This window comes from Hypomesus nipponensis, chromosome 3, assembly GCF_054491055.1.
Source record: "Hypomesus nipponensis isolate SF chromosome 3, ASM5449105v1, whole genome shotgun sequence".
Classification (NCBI taxonomy): Eukaryota; Metazoa; Chordata; class Actinopteri; order Osmeriformes; family Osmeridae; genus Hypomesus; species Hypomesus nipponensis.
The window spans coordinates 13,279,033-13,297,020 of NC_140363.1; the positions used below are offsets into that span (position 1 = coordinate 13,279,033).

At 41.6% G+C, this 17,988-nt stretch overlaps 3 protein-coding genes across 5 annotated transcripts; 2 read left to right on the top strand and 1 right to left on the bottom strand.

The window, feature by feature from the left end:
* Positions 1-416: 416 nt before the first annotated feature.
* Positions 417-9,930, bottom strand: LOC146299855 (heterogeneous nuclear ribonucleoprotein Q). 3 transcript variants are annotated; one of them, XM_084677040.1, is made up of 12 exons: positions 9,774-9,930; positions 7,977-8,136; positions 6,729-6,847; positions 6,389-6,496; positions 6,008-6,121; positions 5,617-5,793; positions 5,136-5,271; positions 4,189-4,394; positions 3,514-3,663; positions 2,948-3,069; positions 2,522-2,847; positions 417-1,900 (listed from the first exon to the last, which is right to left on the bottom strand). In XM_084677040.1, exons 2-12 carry the CDS (start codon positions 8,122-8,124, stop codon positions 1,875-1,877), a joined length of 1,632 nt encoding a protein of 543 aa, XP_084533166.1. In that variant the 5' UTR covers positions 8,125-8,136; positions 9,774-9,930; the 3' UTR covers positions 417-1,874. The 3 variants fall into 3 exon arrangements, with proteins under 3 accessions (XP_084533166.1, XP_084533157.1, XP_084533173.1); XM_084677031.1 differs by having other exon boundaries at positions 417-1,903; XM_084677047.1 differs by lacking the exon at positions 7,977-8,136 and having other exon boundaries at positions 417-1,903; positions 9,774-9,928.
* Positions 9,931-12,702: 2,772 nt separating this feature from the next.
* LOC146299856 (5-hydroxytryptamine receptor 1E-like) lies at positions 12,703-15,231 on the top strand. The gene is made up of 3 exons (XM_084683265.1): positions 12,703-12,837; positions 13,321-13,372; positions 13,991-15,231. Exon 3 carries the CDS (start codon positions 14,108-14,110, stop codon positions 15,161-15,163), a length of 1,056 nt encoding a protein of 351 aa, XP_084539391.1. The 5' UTR covers positions 12,703-12,837; positions 13,321-13,372; positions 13,991-14,107; the 3' UTR covers positions 15,164-15,231.
* Positions 15,232-16,286: 1,055 nt separating this feature from the next.
* On the top strand, positions 16,287-17,757 carry cga (glycoprotein hormones, alpha polypeptide). Its single transcript, XM_084677057.1, has 4 exons — positions 16,287-16,453; positions 16,572-16,683; positions 17,019-17,206; positions 17,473-17,757. The coding sequence occupies exons 1-4, from the start codon at positions 16,400-16,402 to the stop codon at positions 17,548-17,550; spliced, it is 432 nt and encodes a 143-aa protein (XP_084533183.1). The 5' UTR covers positions 16,287-16,399; the 3' UTR covers positions 17,551-17,757.
* Positions 17,758-17,988: the final 231 nt, after the last annotated feature.

Here is a 17,988-nt window from a genome sequence, read left to right on the forward strand (position 1 = left end):
TTTTCCCCAATGCCACAGATCAGATGTGATTTAAGAGCTCTGTAAACATAGTGCCAAATAGTATATGCAGAACATAATTTTAGTCTTAACACCAAAGCCTACTGGTGCCAGAAAATATAGCCTCCGCACAGGCCTATGTAAAATGAACGTCGATATGGGTTCAAACTGATACAAGATACAATCAACTCGGCCATCTTCGGTATACAAGTAATATCCAGTGCATTGACTTAATATGTACAAGTTGGCTAGTCCTTTGAAACTTTATCTATTGTAGATTCGACACACCTTGTAATGCAATATATGATCCTCTTGGGTTTGCCTTGGCGATCATCTCCAAAAATCAGACAGATGAGCTAACTGAACCATCACCTTGTTGACTCACCAGGAACACGCCATCCAAACAGTAAGACAACAGATAGAAATCAAAAGCTTTATTACAAAAATAAGTTACACTCACCTCCATTTTACAGTATAAAACAATTTATTTGCAGGAATGCAAAAAACGTTGTTGGCCACCAACAATAGTTTAAAACTGCTAACATCTTTTTTCAAAAGGTGGTTGTAATGATTTTATTGAGAGGGAGTTAACTGTGTACAAAACCGGATGAATAGCTCAGTCTCTTATGCTATACATGGAATACAAATCATAGCTGCAGTATCCCTTTGACCACTGTAGTGACTCGGATCCCTCACCAACAAACACCCACACAGATGCTCATTGGCTTGGACATCATGGCCTTTATAATTCAATCAAGAAAGAATACCTTGACTGAACTTTTAAGTAGCTGGTTTAACTGTCAGGAGGGATCATCATCAGGATTTTGCCATGATTGGGACAATTGTTTTTCAACGAGGATTATTAGTATTATAATGATGGGTGCTGAACATAATTCTGTTGTACATCCTTCAAAATGACTCTATTGGTATTTATTGGTATTATAAAAACACAAATCCATTGTTGGAAGTGGGAAAGGGAGACTGCAGGGCTTAGTCAAAGGCAGTTGGGGTGCCTCTGTGATGTTTGAAGCCTTTACAAAAGTAACATTTTTTTCCAAACTATACAACCAGTAACTACATAATCTGAAGAAGCAAGGCAGCTAATTCAGTTCAAAATAGGATAAAAGCAGGGCTTGTTCGGGCTCATCATATGAGATTATTTTGCATGCCCAGTTTGACTGTTTGCAGTGTCAGAGCTGCAGCAAAATGACTATATTACATTAAGTACATCAGTTGGCGCTGCCTCTCTTGTGCATATTTTGTGGTGAACAAGCCCTGCTTTCATCAATATAGTTTCCCTATGTACAGTACAGGCCGGGTGGTCTAGTCCTCTGTACTGAGGTAGTCAACCAACCCTTTAAAGACAAGTTCTGAAAAGAACCACTTTCCTGGAATGCCTGACTTATCCATGCCAGGTGGCTACACCCTAAAAACCTGCAAATGTTCTCTTTCAAAAACATCCAAATCAAACGATTAAGATTAACATGGATATTCCGACATTAAAATTGCGATTAGCACAAAAATATACAATAGCATCAAGCTCCTTTGAGCCACTTCAAACTAAGAAACGTAAAAAGTGCAAATTCTTCAATAATTATTTAAAAATGGCATTTTGGGGGGGGGAGGCGGGCAGGGGGAGATTGTAGGACAGGGCTGGGGGTAGGGTCAAGGAGTGGCGGGCAGTGGCGAGTCTTCTAAATGCTCCGGTTCTCTTAAAAGGGGAAGGGAGGGAGGGGGGGTGGCAGTTTGAGAGGGGGAGATGCTTCTGTAAGGCTGGAATATCATTGGACCTTTTCGTCGAGTTCTTCCATCCACATCCATTGCAGTTTATGGTGTAACCCCACACAGCAAGTCAAGTCTTCATCGCGACAAACAGGTCAGGACCGGCCTCGACCCCGTTTCCCTGCTGGCCAAGCAACAAACACAGACAGATACAATTAGAACCCATTTTTACACACAATCAATGAAAACAATATAAAATACACACTTTTTAACCCATCTACTTTTGTCATCTGTGTCATAAAATGCTGTAATACAGAAACCCTGCTTTGAAGTTCCTAACATTTTTCCTACACGTGTTGGTCTGGTCAGCAGAGAAGCAGGCAGACAGACTGACAGGCCTTGAGCTGAAGCCCTGAAAGATGACACCTGTCAGGGATTAGCTGTGAAGCCAACAAGCAGGTGTCCCTTTTCACATGGAAAACAGGCGAGTTCAGACAGTGGTAAAAACTAAATTATGGAGTACAGGCCATTTTAATTCATAAAGAATAGACACACACTTACAGGTTTACACTGTCGAATGGACGAATCTTATGTAAGGACACCTGCTTATAACATCCCACTAAACTATATACATCATGGAGAAACTTGCACAATACCCAAATTCTGGATCTGATTTGCAGTAAATAGCTTAGCACAACTTAGACCTTTACACACACACAGATATGACATAAGATTGTCAGATGAGCCAAGCACACAGACAGATTGCACTCAGAAACACCAAGCCCTGTCACCCCACACTCACCTCTGCTCGTTCCTGGACCTCCTCTCTGGGAGAACCCCACTCGGCCCCTGGGTGTGACCGCCCCACGGCCCCGGGATGGGGTGGCCCCTCCGCGGGCTCCTCCTCTGCCCCCCCGGCCTCTCCCGGTGGTCTGGAAGTCCTCGTAGCCGTAGTAGGGGTCTTCGTAGCCGCCTCGGTAGTTATGGTAGTCATAACCGTAATAGTCGTAATAATCTTCATAGCCATAGTAGTCTGGCTGGTACGAGTAGCCGCCCCTGTTGCCTCGCCCTCTGCCCCTTGCAGGAGGGGGCATGTGGGGGGGTCCGTAGTAATAGTAATCGTCATACCTGGGGAGAAGCAAAAAGAGAATGCTTTAGGGTCTGAGCAGGATGCATACAGTAGGAACGCAGCAAAATTGAAATAATCTTTACATCAGCTTCTACCTACATTTGCGTTTTAGCCGCTTGCCTCTGGGCTTTGCGCTCTTTCCTCTTCTGGTCAGGTGGCTTAGCAAAGACTATTTCGATGTGTTCTCCCTCCAGGTCCTTGCCATTGAGATCAGCCAGGGCCTGTGAAAATAGGAAGGAAGTCAACTCACTCTGTCCTCTCCTAAAAAGGACAAGACTTCCCACACACATACTGTGATATACCACATTTATAAATGTTATTGCCATTGGCATCTAAAAGCTGGATGTGTCCCAGTCATCAAGTTAAATCTTCTCCTGGCGCCATTTAAGGCGTGTTTGGATGCATGAAGCAAGCGCTGCATTCGGTGGAACTATTTGTTGCTTGCTGTGTGCTTTGAGTCAAAAAGGGCAACCCAGTAGGGACAGAATCCCAGAAGCCTCTACTTGCTTCCTTACCCCAACTATCATCCCAGTTTAAATTGAGGAAAATCTAAGGGAAAGAACCTTCTGTAATCTCCAATGCACCATTTGAAGAAAGTGTGGAGGACGTAAGAACCCTAATAAAGGCTACTGAGATTCAAAAAAAGCTTTGATGGAGTCTAATACCTTCACAGCACCATCCCTCTCCTCAAAGTGAATAAAAGCATAGTCTTTCAGCTTCTTCACCCGCTCCAGTTTGCCAAACTGACTGAAGGCCTTTTCAAGTATCTCCTCCGTAACAGTACTGGCCAGGTTTCTCACAAACAGCACTTTGACCTGCACAGTAGAAGAGGAACAAGAAAAAGTTGGTTTATAATTCAGGAGGGGGTCACATATTGGACAATTGAAACTGGATTCCTAAAGTGTAAGCATCAAATTCTTCTTACAATATAAAACTCAATTACTGTGTGGCTACCATTGAATGAGTCACCCTTCTCATTCAAGTTGCATCTCAAGCTCAGAAGGATGACAACAAAACAATGTGACGGGGGGGGGGGGGGGGGGGGGGGGCATGTACAAACAGTTTCTGGTCAGTGTCCAATCAGATCTTAGCGGTAAGCTTTCAACATAACCGGAGTTACTCAAGAATAAAATAAGGATGTCATCATCTGGACACTTCACAGCAAACCGAATCAATTGGACCTCTTTCTGTGATTACAACTGTCACTTCACCACAGCTTTAGAATTCATATTAAAGGCCTTAATGTACTACTAATTGAAGTAACAAGGGAGTAGAATAAAATCAGACATTGATGAAACTCCCACTAACCACCCCTCCTCCGTCCTTAGATCCATCTTTACCTTGGCCATGACCTCAGGGTCTGGGTCCTCTATGGGGTCTGCCCATTCCACCGTCACCACGTTCCCCCACACCTTGACCTTGCCGCTCATCAGGCGGCGGCGGGCCTGGGCGGCGGTCTTGTGGTCCTCATACTCCAGGAAGCAGAAGCCCCTGTTCTTCTTCTTGTCGTCAGGCTGGTGGTACAGGATGACATCATTAAGACCCTCTGTTGAAAGATAAGGAGGGAGGGAGGGAGATAAAAGGAGAATGTGGGGGGGGTGGGGGGGAGAGTGGGAATTAAAAAAAAGTGAATAATCGGAAAGAATTATGGTATCATAGTAATATCTGTTACATAGAGCCATTTGATGGTGAACAGAGCTGAAAATGTAAGTACAATAATTTACAACATAGCTGGCTGCTATAATATCTATGGGATGTTTTTCCTCTGTACCAAGCTTTTTTACTGTCCATCAACCATCATGGTGATTTGGTGAAGACAATATTTTAAACCAACTTCTGCTCAGTGTCCATTCAGATCTTAGCGGTAAGCTATCACCGTAACCGGAGTTACTCCAGTATAGATTAAGGATGTCATCATTTGGAAACTGAATACAGAAGCCGTTTCAGAAATACTGAAACTTAATTTCCCCCACAATGCTACCTATAATATGTGCAAATGTTTATATGTAAAACAGTTTGAAAAACTTGCAGTCGGTCAATGCAGGCAGCGGAGATAATGGAAGAATGAATCCAAATCTGATGAGTGATAATCTTTTAGTTAACAATCTATTATTTTTACTGGGACTAAATTCCAGTGTGCAGGTTATAGCTGACAGAAAAACATGCAATTCAGCATAGAGGAACCGATTAGTTCAAGTTTGATGTGTATATGACTGGCTGGACAACAACCTGTAAATTCACTACTCCACTGGGTGGTTCAACACAGAGGGAGTTGGGTTATCAGTACCTGTGACTTTTGCAAACTCTTCCACGATCTGCTCTTTTGTTTTACTCTTGGGGATGGAGCCAACAAACAGTCTATTATTGGCCACAGAGATGCACACGCCAATGTGTTTGCCTGGTCGAATTTCATTGTTGTTGCACTGTGCAAGGGGTTTGGGGGGAGGGAGAGAGAGAACATGTCATATAGTTAGCAAAGCCAGTCTGAGACCTCCATTCCTATCATCACTGTCAGGAAGGAGGTTGACCACATATGGCAACAGGCATCTGCCTCAGCCTGTGAAGCAATTCACAATTGTGCATGCTTGATTTAGATTTCATGGCGAGTTTGCACTTTTGGGGGGCTACTGCACAATAACTACACCGTATAAACAATTGTGCATCTATGGATGTGTGCCACTGCTATGCACAGGACATGGACTCTGACCTGGGTGGAACCACCATTATAGATGGTCCACAAACAGAGTGCTAGTTTCAAACAGATGTACCAGTTTGACTGCCTCCTGCGCAGCCTCTTTGGTGCAGAACGTGACGAAGGCATAGCCTCGGTTGAGGCCGCTGAGAGGGTCCATCATCAGACGCAGGTCCCAGATTGGCCCCGCCTTCTCAAACAGAGGCACCAGCTCATCTTCAAACAGGTCTCTGGGGATCTTACCCACAAAAATCTCAAATGGGAAAGAAAAGGAGAAGAAACGAGTTGAAAGTGAAATATTTGAAATGTTTTCCTTCCCACCTGACATGATAAAATTGGTATAACTGGTTTAGAGACCATTTCAATGACCCCAACCGTAGTCGAGACGGCGATTATCTCAAGGGAAGGAAACAGGATGATTGCACTACTCTTAATGTTAACCGTGCCGGCGTAGTGTCGGTGCATACCTCTGTACCAATGGTAGGCTGAGCCCCCGAGTGGGCAGACTCTGGAGGAGGACCTCCATACTTCCTCTGGCCCGTGGTCACATCAAGTGTGTAGCCAGTCCTCTCCAGTAGGGCCTTAACAAAGAGGGTTTCAATCAAACACACATCTTTTAAATATTTATATTTAGAGGGTTACATGTTAAGTGTATTGTTTCCCCCATTAGGTGTGCACTTGTCCCCTCCATTACAAAAGATAGTCATTGGGTTGGTTAAATTATTAGCCTTGGACCACTCCAGTGCCAGGATCGTCACATTTGGTGGACTTGTGCACACAGAGGAAGGTGGAAGAGCCATTGTTTTTCCAGCTGCGTGATACTCAGCCCTCTACTCCTCCATCCTCACCTTGATTTTGGCCTCATCTGGTCCTTTGTTAGAGTCCGAGACTTTGGTCCCCTGTTTCTCCCTCTGTCTGTACGTCTTCATTACTCCACACAGAAAGGCACTTTTGTTCTGTACAAACAAAGTCAGTTCAGTAGGTTTTTGGATTAGAAAAGAAGCTTCATACTATGCCACACAATACTTTTATTTACATATTGGATAAGCGAGTCCTGCTTGTGTTATCGTTACGACTGAAAACAGATTGTGAATGCCCAACAAATCGGATCTATATGTAGACCCTTACAAATAAATCAGACAGGCAGTATTGATAAACAATTCCTGCTCATCCAAACTCAAACCATACCTGAACATGTGAGAGGTCGCTGTCCTTGAACTGCAACAAAACTTGCAGAGCACCTTCCTCGTTGAACTCCTTCAGGGCCTCGATTGCTCGGTCATCTAAGTCACTGTGTGACACCAAACCTGAAAAGAGAAGACAGCACGAGAAAAAAAACATGACAACATGATAGATAGGTAGGTACAAATATTATAGGTCGGTCATGCAATTTAATACACAGATCTGAGGTTTTGAAGAGAGGTCAAATTAAAGTCCATTTATTTCCCATTGTTAAATTACACATTTCAGAGACTAGGAATTCTGAAGCAAAGTGCAGAATCATTAAGAAGACATGGGTCCATTTAGAGCCTTGGAATGACACTATTGGTGGTGCGTTCTGTAAAAGCAGCACTTTTGAGTTTCTATTTTTGTAGAACTAATCACAACAGATGTGTTGGTGAAACTCGACACGGCAGTCCCCTGCACTGTGGGGCTCTCCTAATGAGCCCGTCCACATTCTGCTCCACGGAGGAGGGCCCATCACCTGTCCCAGACACCAACAGCTGCTGCCATTGTTTCTGCTTATGTCCATCTGGCTGGCTGGCGGCTACTGCTCTGCGCTTGAAGTGATCTTAAAATCGAGATCAGGAAACCCTCTAAACCCCTCTACAACCCTAGACATTTGTGATTTCCAAATCTGAGAGGGCTCAGATCTAAATTGGCTGTTTGAAATATGATTACAACAACCTGACATATGACTGTGGACAGGATAAAGCTGTTTTTTTTAACCTTGCATATATACCTAGGCAATATTATTACATCAACACTAGTTGTTATGGGAAGAGGGGGGGCTGGGGGGGGGCTTATCTGGTATATAGAGTATTTGGCTGAGACTGGGAGATCTCAACTGAGTAGGAGGCCTGATTTGACAGAGCGAATCTTTGCTTCAGCTTCCAATTATTGAGAACACAGCACTGGCTGTGATGCCAGAGTTGTGTTGACAGGACATCCATATATGTGGCTTTTTTCTATGCGGAAGTCATTAACAGACACGCGAATGCTTCATTTCAAACCAATAGCATTCGTGGCATCTTTCATCGTATTATTTTTGGTTAACACTGCAGTACCCATTTTGGTAGGAAACCACAAAAAGTTGCTTGAGGATCTCAATTCCCACATTCAAAGGTGATATATATAATAAAATATGACAGCACATGCAATTGCAAAAATAAAAATTTGTGTGAATGAATATGCTGGATATTCAATGTGCCTTACCTGCTATGTAAATTTCGTCTAGTTTTTCAGCAACTTTCTGTGGTAAACCAGCTTCTATTAAAGTCTGGAAGTGCTCAGAATGGGTAACTGCAGAGGAGGTTTCCATAGGTTCTTCTGGACCATTTCCATTAATATGTTCTGTGGCCATGTCTCCAGAAATCTGTGCAAATGCAATGAGCCAAATTAATTCCTGGGGTTAAGGGCAAACTGTGGTGCGTTCAGGAAGGAGCAACGTCTTAGATAGGAATTCAGGCCAAAAATTTAACTTTGAGATGCAGCATGTTTTGATGGACTGGTTTGTAGAATATATGGAATAATATCAGTCACCATATTTATAAAATGTATTAATTCCATAATCCCGACCCAGGTTCCCGACTTTGGTTTCTGATCAGGATGAAGTTCAAAGCAACAAGCTTGCTAGTTACTTCTCCCCTCCTGCCGTCACAGGGGCTTGGTCTGATCACTAAATTATGAGTTAGCTCGCCGTTCGGTTGCTGACTTCAGCACGGGCCAGATAGCTGAAACACGTGTTTCTCCTGCACAGTCTGAAGCCCTAGTTTCCGGTGGCTGTCCAGTCAGCAAGCATGCGTTACAGTTACCAATTTTTTATATCTGCTAAACAAAATTACCACAATAACCTAGCAAACTAACAATTAGGCCATTTCGCTAAGCAATCTAGCACAAAAACGATTAGCTAGCTAACGTTATCTGGTTAAAGTCAGAAAGACTAGCTAGGAAGCTAAAGGCAATAAACAATTTACAACTATGAAGCAAAATGGGGTTGAGCTTCGAAATATCCCAGAAACATATGTGGCTACACAATACAAACTATGCTAACCAACACTATATATGATATTATAGATAAAATGGTTACTAAGGAATTGCCATAGAGTAGGCTCACTAACTTGGGTACCAAGTTATATCTTAGCAGTTATTCTATGCAAACTTTGATTAGACGTCTAACTAAGCCTGACTAATTGATAAATTAGTCGGGTTAAAAAAAATACTCGTTTAAGATTTGGGTTTAAACTTCAAACTGATGTTCACACCTTCAATGTAGCTGTCATTTTTAACCATAATAGTCGGTGTGCCAACTACTTGCTAGATTAGCAGTCACGCTTGCTAGCAGCAAAGACGATTTCTCCTAGCACGCCATGGCCTACCAAGCCTTAGCAAACTCTGAATGACACATGTTCAACTGCCTAGCGCCATAGAGCTAAGTACTAGTAGCTAACCATGGCCCCCTCCATGACAAGTCTGTCAGACAATAACAAACCACATGAACTAATTTTGAATTAAAATCAAGTAGCCATCCAATTATTGTGCATATTGCATAGCAAATGTTTAAGTAGTAAGGGGGAACTACATGGCAGTAGTTCACTGTTTGACAGCACTGGTCTTAACAACACTTTCGAGTTTGCACGCTCGTGCTGAGGCTAGCTAGCTAGCGCCAGTGACAATGAGCACGTCATTCTTGATCTGTCAGAATTGGCCAGATAGCTAACTTAGCTAAGCTCACCCCCCCTTCATGACTATATATGCCCTTATAACCAACATAGTTTGCTGATTTAAAGAATGTAGCTAATTATTTGCTATGTGAATACAGGCCTTGCAGGCTAAGTGTGCTAGCTTCATGGTTTGTCAACGTGCCGCCACATAGGAAGAGTCCATTTTCAAAAAGCCGGTCTGGAGAACCCGTCCCAACCACCAGTTTCCACATTGTTCGAAACACCACACGATCTTTGACTGTACATATCAATTACGGAAGATGTGACTAATTAGTTGCGTTCATCATACCTGCCGATGGATCACCAACTTGTATGTTGTTGATTATTTCGGAAGGAAAGTGTGATAATTAAAAGAGAAAAAGTGTAAAACTCCCGGCACTGGTCCGGATCCACTCATTCACTCTTGAGGATGTAAAATGGCTGCCACGTTCACGCCGCGAGTTTTGTCTCATCGATGGGGTTTCTTGGACACCCATGCACGGGCTTGCCTTCCATGCATTTACAGTAGCCTACAGTGGAGGATTATTGACAGCAATGCATGGATATGCAACGGTGCAGAGCGAAGGTTGAATTCTTAGTCAGTGCACCACAACATATGCAATTAAAGTGAGACGTTTTATTGTATTAAGCAAACCGTGTGATGCTGTCAAAACATACGATATATTTAATTTACAAAATACTATTTTGGAATTATAGGCACATTTGTTGGTATATAGCCTAGATAATTTTATATCCCATGCAACCAACCTCCCGACTGATCTATATTTTATAACATGCATTGCACACCCAATATACTAGGCCTACTAAAAGACAATTACTAGAATTGTCAAGGTCTAGGCTATAATGTAGGCTAAAGAATAATTTACACAGTCTAATGGTTTATTTCATATTTGGGTTTACACACGTGTCCTCTTTTGGGATTTTGGCAATGAAATGCTACCGACAGTTACCAAGAGTTGAAATACTATGTCGAGACGCACTTGCAATGTCCCCCTTTCACCACACCATGTCACTCTCTCCTTGAACTTGACCAAGTAGGCCTAGGGGTTCTTTGCATGAACAAAGAACAAATACAGAATGAGAGAAAGAGTGTAAACCATGAAGATAGAAACGCATTAATATTCTAATTTAGTGGTCCAAATTCACTCACCATCACAGGATACTTGTGTTTTTCTCAGTCAGGAGGACTCTGCAGGCATCTAATAATAAGAAGAAACCATATGCTTGAACCCAGCAGTCAATGTGTGGAATGGCACAGGATTGTGCTTCATTAATTCCTGTGGGCAACAGGAGCTGGTCATTGCTGAATATAAACCAGCCATCATTGTAAAATATGCAATGTCCTCCTGCATATCTCACCCTGACTTATAATCAATGACATACATCACTGTGGGACATGACTGAGGAACAGGCTGGAGTTCTGGACTGAATAAATGTGAACTCTTTCCATACATCAAGTATAATGTATTTCCATCAAATATAGGTGAGCCTAAGTTCTGACATTTTATATTGTTTTTAGCAACATTTATTTATAGAAACATATGTATTATATATAGTGATAAATGGTTGGAACACAATCCACAGTATGATATGGTATGAATTGCTTATGTATGTATGCAATGCTTGTTTAAGTGAGATACAAGACACATAAAAAATGTGTCTTGAAATCAATGAAGACATCAATGAAATCATTGATGTCTATATGTAGTGCTCCGTTTTTTTTATTTATTGTCTGCACAACCGCAATATCACACTTTACATTTAAGTCATTTAGTAGATGCTCTTATTCAGAGTGACTTACAGTAAGTACATTCTCCCCGAGGCAGGTAGGGTGAAGTGCCTTGCCCAAGGACATAACATCATTATGCACGGCCAGGAATCAAACCAGCAACCTTCTTATTATTAGTCCGATTCCCTAATCGCTCAGCCATCTGACTCCCTTCTGACACTTTCATCAAAGTGACCTATATGACCCCTGCCACCCCCCCTCCCCTCACCTCCCCCAAAAACACCTACATAAATAAGATTGATTAAGGCGACACCTAAACCTTTCCGTCAAAGTTTACTATGTTGAAGAAAGGCCCTAAGGTTTAACAACAGTGAGCTCAGCAGATCCAACCAGAGGGCAGAGAATGATATAAACCAGGTGCATCATTATCTGGGATGTCAAACATGAGTGTTGATTAGGGGCCTGATTTAGGGGCCTTTATTCTACCACAATCATCTTTGTGCTTCGGATGTTTTCTGACTACACAAAATACTTCCGATGGTATACAGGGAGCTAGGGAACTAATCCTTTGGACAATTTAGTTCAAGGCCTAAACATGGACACACATTTTTTTCAGGAATATTACCTTTTTTAATACTGGGAAGACATGTGATCGTAAAAATACACAAACAAATACTACTGTAGCAAGAGAAAAAAAGCTTACTAGAAGTTAGAAAGGTGATTAATGTGAGGTAGCCTATAGCAACTCACCAGCATGTGACTTGAGCGGGACATTTCAACAGCAAAAGAACATGACCTTCTAACACTGCAGTGGTTCCAGGCATGCACTTAAGAAGTATTGGCTCATGCAGAGCGTGAGATGAAATATTATGATGTTATTAGAACTTGCATGAGGACTGTAAATGCACATATTCGTCTGGTATACTTAGAAACCCCTGTAATGCATTGCACACATGAACCCGATCCCGGGACAGTTCATATCTCATTATAGGTCAATATATTCATTTATACGGCAGGATGCTTACTGAGGCAGTTCAGACTAAGTACCTTGCTCAAGGGTACCATCTGGGATTGAAGCCGCTATCCTTTTTGACACCTCCCTCAACTGCTGATTAAGGAGAAATGTTTTAGACTTCTTCTTTTCCAGCAGACATCGCCTGATCTCCTGTAGCCATTCCATGTGAGATGAAGAAGCCTTTGCAAAATGTGCAATCAACTCCTGTTTGTAAATGCGCCACGCATTTACGCACGATAACCTACAGCCCATGGCACCAATTTCAGTAAAGTTTCTGCACTGCATAGTCTATAGCCTCAACAGATCTGTCCATGTTATTAACATCTCAAGCTACAGAGGAATGTCACCTCCGGAAAAAAACAGCACTGTCGTCAGAATCCATTCGATAAATTGCCCTCTCATTGGCGCTCGGGGAGGTGGAGGGTGCCAAACCTCTGCGCTCTATGCGCGCTCGCTCTCTTACATTCCATTGAACCGATGTGTGATGATGTCCAGGTGCCGACACACGCACAGCCGCGACAAAAGCTACCAAATACACAGGGTTGCACGCAGTAAAACATATGTCAATTTGTTAAAATGTGAGGAAATGTGAATGGATTTAATCGGAGGGTAAGTTGTTTTTTACATGTTGACTTTTACAGTTCTTGTATAAGGTGTGAAAATGAAAAAGCATGGATAGACTGCCTGCCGCTACTTGCCTGATGACATACCTAGAAAATATACTTTAATTTTGATGGATTCTCAATAACTGAGTACTTAGTTGTTGATAATCCCTGGATCAGTCTCAATGGTCTGTAATAACACTTTACAGTGTTCCAAATGACATTGTCTTTCTCGTCACCCTTCAGACTGGGTTAGTTTTATTAGGTCCACTCAAATAATTTTTCTTGAAATGCAGCGTACGAATCATGGGATCCCTGTTGATGTTCCCACCCACCTTAAGAGAAATGTCAAAACATCTCTCTGGTTTTTCTTCAAAATACGTCAGATCAAACAGATCAACCATTGTGTTTGTGGTCAAGATAGTATATATGTTATGAAAGGGAGGAACAATGTATTACTTTAATACTTTGTATCTATCCTTTGTTCCAGCATTGACAATGATTTGCATAGGGAAGTTCACCTTTCAAATGAGCAGATACTGGTATGTTTGTCCGTTTAATGTTCTTAGATAATATTCAATTAAGTAACTTAATGCAAAGTGGCCTACCATGAATATGGTGAAATCTGTAAATATGGTGTTGATCTTTGTTCCCAAAAACAATGTCAGCTACACCTTTTGTTCAAAAATGTAATTAGATGATGTTGTCTTGCTTCTGTTTAACATCAAAACCTAGAACAGTGCCTTGCAAGCAATATTGGATTCCATATTTGATGATTATTTAATTTATAACAAATATGTTTGTTCAGTATTAAAACCTGATGGTTGTGTAAATATAGTGGTTTGTGATTCATGGATCTCTTGTGCCACCATGTGGAGAGATTGTGTCTCAGTCAACCTGACCTCACAGTCTATTCGTAGCATAGTGTACTGCTCTGTCCCTGTCAGAAATCAGAAATCTTTAAAAATGTTAATGCATATAAAAATGGATGCCAGCATACTGATAATGTTTCACATATTAATTACTTTGTCAATTGTACTGTATTCAACTGACATTGGATACATAACTCATCTTGTTCACATACACTTCTGCTTCTCAAATGCACCAGATCTATCTTGTAAATCTTGTAATAACACTGTCTTGAACCTTTCTCTCCTAAGGTACCTTTAACATAATGGAGTGCGTGAGGACAAGAGCATAAGTGAATGGCCCAAGGCTTGGGCCAAATACAAATCTAAAACTATTACTAACAAAGTACTTACCCCAGGGATCTCATAATGCTGGTAGTGATTGTACTCAGTGTCATCACTTCCCTCACTGCTTTAATAAATGGCTCAGTCATACTGGTGATCCTGACCACCAAAAAACTGCAACTCCCTGCCAACTACCTGATTTGCTCCATGGCATCCACAGACTTCCTGGTAGCCATCTTGGTAATGCCACTCAGCATCCTCTACATTGCCACAAAGAAGTGGTTGCTGGGTGTTGTAGTCTGCGAGGCCTGGGTGAGCATAGACATGACCTGCTGCACCTGCTCCATCCTGCACCTGTGTGCTATTGCCCTGGACAGACACTGGGCCATCACTAAAGCCTTAGAGTATGCCTCCAAGAGAACCCCCCGCCACGCGGCCATCATGGTTATCATTGTATGGACTATCGCCATTCTCATCTCCGTGCCTCCTCTATTCTGGAGGTATAACCTTGATAAAAATAGTGTTATGGGAAATGAAACTCAGTGTGTCATAGAGCATGATCACATTGGCTACACAATATACTCCACCTTTGGGGCCTTCTATATTCCCCTAGTCCTAATCCTGGTTCTTTACTACCGGATCTTCATAGCAGCCAGGACACTTTACCACAGGCAGAGGAAGTCAAGGACCCTCTGCGAGAGGAGAGCCAAAGGAAAGAGCCTCTTGCATGGCTGCCACTCGGTGCAGTCCCACTGCATGTACGAATTGGCCACAACTGACCCCAAGCATCCAATGGAACTCCAAAAGCTCAAAGTTCCTGTCACAGTGAGTCAAATGGTGCAAAAGAGTTCCTGTGAAAGAACCAAGGTTTGTACCTCCAGAGAGAGAAAGGCTGCCCGGATACTGGGACTAATTATAGGTGCCTTTGTTTTCTGCTGGTTGCCCTTCTTTCTTAAGGAGCTGCTGGTGGGCCTTCAGGTCCTACAGCAGGCCTCACCCCAGGTGTGTGAATTCCTTACATGGCTGGGGTACATTAACTCACTCATTAACCCTCTCCTCTACACTAGCTTCAACCAGGACTTCAAGCAAGCTTTTAAAAAGCTTCTCAGGCCCCACAAAAGGATGACGTGTGTGAGATAGATAGAGAGAGAGAGAGAGAGAGAGAGAGAGAGAGAGAGAGAGAGAGAGAGAGAGAGAGAGAGAGAGAGAGAGAGAGAGAGAGAGAGAGAGAGAAAGATATAGAGAGAAAGATAGAGAGAGAAAGATGGAGAGAGAAAGAGAGAGAGTTTATACATGTTGTGTGCATAATGTAACTGTTTATATTTGGAGCACGCTATGTTGTGTAAAAAGGTAAAAACTGTGATAAAATGACAAAATTGTATTACTTTTGATTACATTTACCATCTTTAATAAATGTACACGTACAACACATGAAAAAATCCTCTCAATTCTGTACTAAAGAACAAACATTTTGGTTACACAATGGACCAAGTCAGGGTGAAAAAAGGGCCATGACATGAGTTGCACCATAAGATAAAAATCCCTTAAATCTCAGAGATTACATGTGTCATCCTCAATACCTATTGAGTTACATTAGTCTTATGCCAAGGCCTAGTCACCAACGTTACCAAGGCCACAAGAAGTAAAAACAACTGTATTTGAAAGGTAAAGAGATAGTGAAGAAAATTAATATTAATCCTTGGCATTTCAAATCAGATGTAGACAGAGGGCTATTCCTGCAGATGGACTGAAACATTATCCATGCCCCAAAGTCTGAAAGTCAAAAAGGGCTTTAACCGCGTAGGCACATTAATTAAAAGGAAAAGCAAAATAACAAAAAATCTTTTAATTTTGCCTAAGTATTAATGCATATTGAAATAAATTCAAAGTGAGTAGCATGCTTCAAATACACCACCCATTAACACAATTGCATGAATTTATACACAGACAGCACTGAGATGCAACCCTGACATAAATGATATACTTTGCCTCTATGGGAAGTAACATCACAGTCATAAATTCATTACATAAACTATTCTGTCCCAAAATTATGTAGTTAAAACACACTCATAAACCCTTGACCAGTTATTTTGTTCTGATATTGACCAATTATAAAGCCATTGACCCATACTGTGTGACTCTGCACGATTACCTGGTAACAACCCATCTGTTTCAGGGATTGCAAACAGCATTCATAATCATGATGGAAGGATGAGGAGCATATGTGTGACTTGAGATAGTTTGTTTTTTTACTAAAGGGATTACCAGGCAGGTATCTAAGTGGTCACTGACTAACAGAGATCACTGATATGGGGGGAGGGGTTTTATCTAATCCCAGCCAAGCACATGGGCGGAGGAACACTGATATAAAAATGCATGGATGAACCCAATGTGTTCACTAAATTGGCTCCCACAACAGCACAAAGGAAGGTATGAGAAAAATGTTGGACTACTTTGTCTCAAACCGTCAATTAATTGTTTTACTGTTAGTGAGGATTACTCAATGAAAAATCTCTGTTTTGCATTGTCTGTCTGTTTGTTTTCTCAGGTTATCTCTGCGACCATGATGTGCTCATTGAAATCAACTGGAGTGTCTCTTCTCATACTGACAGCACTACTTTACATTGCAGATTCCTACCCTAACGGTGACATGGCAAACAGTAAGTTCAGACAGCAAGTTGGGATTCTGATTGAAGTGTATAAGGGCACATTGGTGGGAGTAGGGCTGTCTAGAAGGACAACAGATTGTGTTCATCTAGGGTTAAATTTAACAGCTGTTTGTCTTCAAGGTAAACTAGAAGCAAACAACTCTCAGTGTATCATGTTGCAGTCACAGAGAGTTGAGCTTTTCAAGATCTGAGTTGTAGGCAACCACAAGTGCTACATAATATTGTTTGTAACCCTTTTCCAGTTCTAACCATGCATGATTGATTTCTGGATCATTGTTTTTTCATGGTCTTGACTCTAAATCAAAATTGTTTTCCTTCTGTCATAGTTGGCTGTGAGGAATGCAAATTAAAGAAGAACAATGCCTTTTCACGTGCTGATGCCCCAATCTTTCAGTGTGTGGGCTGTTGCTTCTCCAGAGCTTACCCAACACCCCTCAGGTCCAAGAAGACCATGCTGGTCCCAAAGAACATTACATCTGAAGCCACATGCTGTGTCGCAAAAGAGGGCAAACCGGTAAGGACAACTTTCAGTCTCACAGTGACAGTGTGAACAGTTTATGTGTATCTGTGTATGTATGCATTTGTAATATCATTATCTTTATGTAACAGCAAATTATTCCAAGGGCCCTTGTCTTCTGGATAGAATAATGTCTTGTTACTCAAATTATTTGTTACCTATGGATTCATTTTTGTACCTGCATTGACTTGGGATACACTAGGAGGGATGGAAAATACTGTAAATGTAAAACTCAACTCTTTCCTCATGTTTCTGTCTCTTAGGTGATCATAGAAAATGTCAGTCTGAGGAACCACACAGAGTGTCACTGCAGCACGTGCTATTATCACAAGTCACCATAAGCATGATGAAAAAATTGGGGATGTCCTCATCGTAGCTTGGCGACATCAGTTGTCTTTATGAGACAAAGACAACAATTATTTGACCTTCAAAGTGTGCTGACAATATTTAAAACACTTGAATATGTAGCCTAGTTCTTGTGATATAAAGTGATTGTTTGTGACTAATAAATTGTGTTGTGTTGATAAAATCAGTGTAGACTGCGCTATTTGAAATAAAAACATAATCCAACTCAAACTAACTTGCAGATTTTGTTTTGCCTATATTGGATCTGAGGCTACTCTCATGTTACATCACTGCTATGTTTGTGTTATATATGTTGTGTATCTATGTTAATGTTATAATGCTATATCTTATACATTGACCAATCATACAGACTTATTTGTCAACTTTACCTTACTATTAATTACTATTACCATACTATATTATAGAAATAGGAC